The 4803-nt window shown below is 42.2% G+C and overlaps 1 protein-coding gene across 1 annotated transcript; it reads left to right on the top strand.

Moving 5' to 3' along the window:
* The first annotated feature begins 877 nt into the window (after window positions 1–877).
* On the top strand, window positions 878–2689 carry LOC120458327 (uncharacterized histidine-rich protein DDB_G0274557). The gene is made up of 3 exons (XM_039645945.1): window positions 878–1018; window positions 2078–2151; window positions 2436–2689. Exons 1-3 carry the CDS (start codon window positions 1001–1003, stop codon window positions 2671–2673), a joined length of 330 nt encoding a protein of 109 aa, XP_039501879.1. The 5' UTR covers window positions 878–1000; the 3' UTR covers window positions 2674–2689.
* The last annotated feature ends 2114 nt before the right edge of the window (window positions 2690–4803 follow it).

The following is a 4803-nucleotide window of genomic DNA, read 5'->3' as shown; positions in this document are numbered from 1 at the left end:
GGAAAAGTGTCTTCATGTTCGGTGGCTTTTCCAGCGACTGCCGCAGTGGGTGCGAGCGAGAGGGGGACATACGGTACGTTCGGGGAGCTTGTGGCTTTGAGACTCAGTTTCTGGATTGCTGCTGGCGCCTGACTTTGCTGGTTACTTTGGGTTCGCTTAGGCTTTGGCTTTGGTTCGGTTTATTTGCGGCATGTGTTTTCACTATCATGCCAGGATGACTGGACACCCTACACCATGCCAATTTTCGGGGTATATTGTATTGCAAATTGGTAGCAACGCAACTACACATGCGATATTTATTGGCGGTCTTCGCTTTTCTAGAAGTTTTTAATATTTAATAAACTTAAATAATTGGCTTCAGATCCGATTTAAATTGGATATCACATGTAAGAACTGAGTATATCTGCGTATCTCATGGTTCCGCAGAGACAGGGATAAAAATACTTAGAATCTAAAACTAAAAATTAATAAATAAATAAATGCAAATTAATAAAACAAATCTGTTGGACCAGTGTGCTCCATTACATATACTTATTGGTAAGACATGACTTGAAGCAGCGCATTTGGCCAGTCGACCAGATCCAAGAGATGCCAAGCGGCAGTTAACATGGCCACAAGTCCGAGTCCAAGTCCGAACCCCAGACCGAGCTGAAGCAAGTCGACTGTCCACTTCCGCCGCCCCTCCGCCGGCTCCTTGTGCCAACTTGATTATGTTTTTGTTTTTACTTCGTTTCCAACTCAGCGACTTCGTGTCACCGTCGCCGTCACCGTCACCGCACTGTTGCTGCAAGTGGTGCTGCCGTTTGTGGCACGTTTCACTGTAGCTCATAACTTTTTTCTTCGCTTTTTGCCTCATATTTAAGCAGATGCAGGCGGTGAGTCCCAGAGCAATTCCATTTCTACGCCCGTCGTCGATGGTTTACCGAAATCCGCACTCTTAATCCAATTAAACGCCGTCGACTAAAAATATACAAAAAAAAAAGCACGCACAAGAAAAACAATGCATTTGCCCCAAGGAGTAAGTGTTAATTATAATTTCAAAACGAATAAACAATGGAGAGGCGGGCAACAAACGCGCGTAAACATTAAAAAACCTCACCATGTTTGTGTTGGCCTGCAAAAAATTGACCAAAATAAATATTTAAAGTAAATCCAGCTTAGAAAGTACGCGCTTATGCTCGAAAATATGTAAATAAAACGCTTTCATTTCGCAACGAATTTATTGACTTCAATCGCGCGGGAAATGAATAAAACAGAGCAAAAAAATAAAATGCAAATAACCACAAAAACTTAATTTGTTTTTTATGAGCCTCAAATGTCGAAACATGAAAAGAACTCTCAAGTTGGCCATAAACGGTTAATTGAACAAAACTGTGCAACAAAGGGAAAGTCACATTTGCACAGTAGTAAGGGGAGCAACAAAGTGAAAGGCATTTATTTTGTGATTGTGAAAAGCCTGAAAATTACGAAAATATTATTTTCCATAAAGTGATAAGCAGATGAAAAGGGCCTAGCTTAACTTAATGCACAGCTAAAGCTATCGTCAAAAGCATAAGAAGTGCTTTTAAATCTGATTTTCATTAGCTGTTTAAAGAGTGTCATCACTCAGTTTTGTAAAAAGCTTTTTTTAAATTGTTATTATAGGAAACGTGCCAAATTGAGCAATCAGTAGGATGAAAACACATTTGACTTGAGGGATTTGAGTTTCTAAGAAAAAAGTGCCCTAGCTAGGCATAATTTACCACCCAGTGAGTAGTCGCCGAATGCTTTTCTATTTCCGTCTTGCCCAACTTGGAATTGGCCCGGCCAAAATTGTTCTTCCTGTGCGTCTGACAGCTTCTGTCACGCCCAAATCAGAAACTATCTGCAGATTAAGCCGGTCGTTCGTTGTTCGTCGTTCGGATCATCGTCGGATGGCCCGCCAATAATAATAACCCCAGGACGATGAGGTCCTCGGATGCGTGTTATTATGCTAATTGTATTGTTCGGCTGTTTATGAGCTGTTTGGGAAAGAAAGGGCGATAACCTCTTTACGTTGGCATCCAAGTCGTAATCTTTTTACTTGTTTCCCTTGCAGGCATTGAGCTTTCTGTTCATCACTTGCATGATGTTCGTACTGGCAGGCGGCCATCCATCAAGCGACAAGCTGAAGTAAGTCCCTGCCCACTGCCACGCCCCTTTGACGAGTACACTGAAATATTAGTGTTCAAAAACTTCGAGATTAATTTGAAATAACACACATTTTGATTACAAAAGTATCATTTTCATTTCTAGTGGTTTTATTTTTAAATGCACTCAAAACATTTGTGTAAATTGCTCTTACAGTAAATATTAACCATACTATGTAACCGCAATTTTTCTGCGTGCAGTTAACTGATAGCTCCATTATTTGTTTGCTGTGTAACCATGTTCATGGGCCATTCGACCATTTACAGGATCCGAATACACGTGCCGGTGAAGCACCACACACATGTGCACACGAAGACGGTCATTAAGAAGGTTCCGTTGCCCATTCCGGTGCCGGTCAAGGAACACCACCACGAGCCGAAGAAGCACCACAGCAGCCGCAGCCACCACCACCACCACCACCACGAGGACGACCAGGACGACGATTTCGAGGGCTACGAGTACCCCATCAAGGCCAAGCGGCGCACGCGGCATCCCTTTGTCTGAGCCCGAGCACAGACCAACCAATCACCCACCCAACCACCCACTCCGCCCACTCAGCGGGGAAAATGAAATCAAATGAAATACAATTTACGCAGATTAAGATGAAAATAAACCAAAATACGAGGCAGCTTGGGTAAGCTGCGCAAGGAGAGGCCAAGAAAACATAACTGAGCAACAAAAACGCAATCCTGGGTCCGATTTGTCACTGTTTTTAGTGCGTAAGAGTAGAACGTAAAATAAAGAGAGAGCCCTTAGAACTAAGTAAACATTTCAGTGCAATAAAATACACAAAAATTACACTTAAGCACAATTTAAAGCCGGTATCGAAAACTTTTTTTGCCTGCTGTTGGCCGCTTTCCATTGGTAGTTCAGTCACGACAACATTTATGCAGATAAACATGTGTTTGGGGTTTTCAGTTGAAATCTGAGTTGGTAGATGAAAACAGCCAAATGCTAGGCACAATTTATACAAAATTTAATTCTGGGTCTTTGTAAAACTGAATGGTATTTTCAAATATTTTTGACGACTAGAGATAAGAAAGGATCATAATTGCAGAAAGTCAGCTGGAGTCAGCACAGTAAAATCACATCTTTGAGCGAATAACATTCTATAAAGCATATTTATTGAGTTTTATCGAAAGAATTTGTGTCTTTCTCAACCAATTTTATTAAAGTATGTACGAATTTTGTTGGAATAAAATTTTGATATAAATTGTAATAATAATCGTTTCATAGATATATGCAAACGAATTAAAAAATCTGCAATGCTCATCACTTTGATATTAACATAACATTAAGTTAATTTAAAGTATCACTTACAATCGCACATATATGAATATGTACATATGTATATCAATGTGTATAAAATTCTTTCATATTATAGTGCAGAAATAAAAACCGTTGTGACAGCCAAATCAGGAAAATATCCATTTTCTGGGCACTCAGCAGAGAGATTTAAACTGATTGAATTGAAGACTCCAGCTGTTGCTGCTGATGCTGATGCTGATGCTGCTGCTGCTGCTACCGTTGATGTTGCCTCAGTCGCCATGGCCCTGTGGCTGCCTCACCAGCTGCACCTTCTGTGGGATATTTGTGCATAAATAAATGAAGCGAACGACATGCGAAACAGCAAAGTAAACCCGGTGCCGGGCTGTTTGTAATGATGTTGTGGCTCCGTGGCATCATCCTCGGGCTTCCCGGAGGTGTGTGGGCAGCGGGAGCGGTGCGAGGCGCTGGAGCTGGGGCGATAAAATATGCATGCTCAGCTGCGTCCCGCTCGCGTTCCTCTGTCTCGCTCTAACCCAGCCGGCAAGGCGACGAACCGGAGCGGAGCGACAGCACGTGCTGGGGCGTCTAGTCAACAGCCAGGCTAAGAAGAATGTCAACAACTGCTCGCCTGTTGCCTGTATTCACTGAGAAAAAACCTGTTGCGTTTACATTTTTTTAAATTTGTTTCAAAGCTATGACAACAATTTAAATGCATTTGTAATCATGTATTTATTTTTAGCACTAACATTTTCTGAGAAACTTACGTGCACATGAACATTCATTAAAACAATTTATTTAGTTATATTTAGTAATATCATATTTAGATTTAAAAATTCAAAAAAATATTTTTTAGTATGTGGAAATGTAAAATAATCTCCATTTTAGGACCGACTTAGTTACCAATTTTTCTGCCTGTGCTTCGTGTTTTCCTTTCGGCCAAGCAAACAGGCCCGTGGCGGCAGCTGTTGATGGCTCATTTTCCACGACTTTAGCGCCACTCAAGTGCCAGCCACTCAAAGCCAAGGCGAAAGCATAAGCAGCAACAAGGCAACAAGGCAACAGCAACACCAACAGCAACAAAGCAACAGCAACAAACAGCAGGCAACAAAAGCAAGTAACAAAAGCAGCCAAAGCAAATGCCACTCGTCATACGGAGCCACTCAATTTACTGAGCACTCGGCGACTGTGTACAAGATCAGCGGGGAAATCGGACTGGCGGGGGGTCTAATTAATACGACCTCCCACCTCCAGCCACCCACCTCCCAGCCCCACCCACAACCACCTGCTGGTGAGGCACACTTAAGAGTGGGCGGAGTGCGAACAGAAAAGAAACAGCAACCTAATCACCGGCGAGCGAAGAAAGCG

The sequence above is a fragment of the Drosophila santomea genome, chromosome 2L (assembly GCF_016746245.2).
Source record: "Drosophila santomea strain STO CAGO 1482 chromosome 2L, Prin_Dsan_1.1, whole genome shotgun sequence".
NCBI classification, from domain to species: domain Eukaryota; kingdom Metazoa; phylum Arthropoda; class Insecta; order Diptera; family Drosophilidae; genus Drosophila; species Drosophila santomea.
The sequence above is the reverse complement of the archived record's forward strand: the minus strand, read 5'-3'. Positions and strand labels throughout refer to the sequence as shown.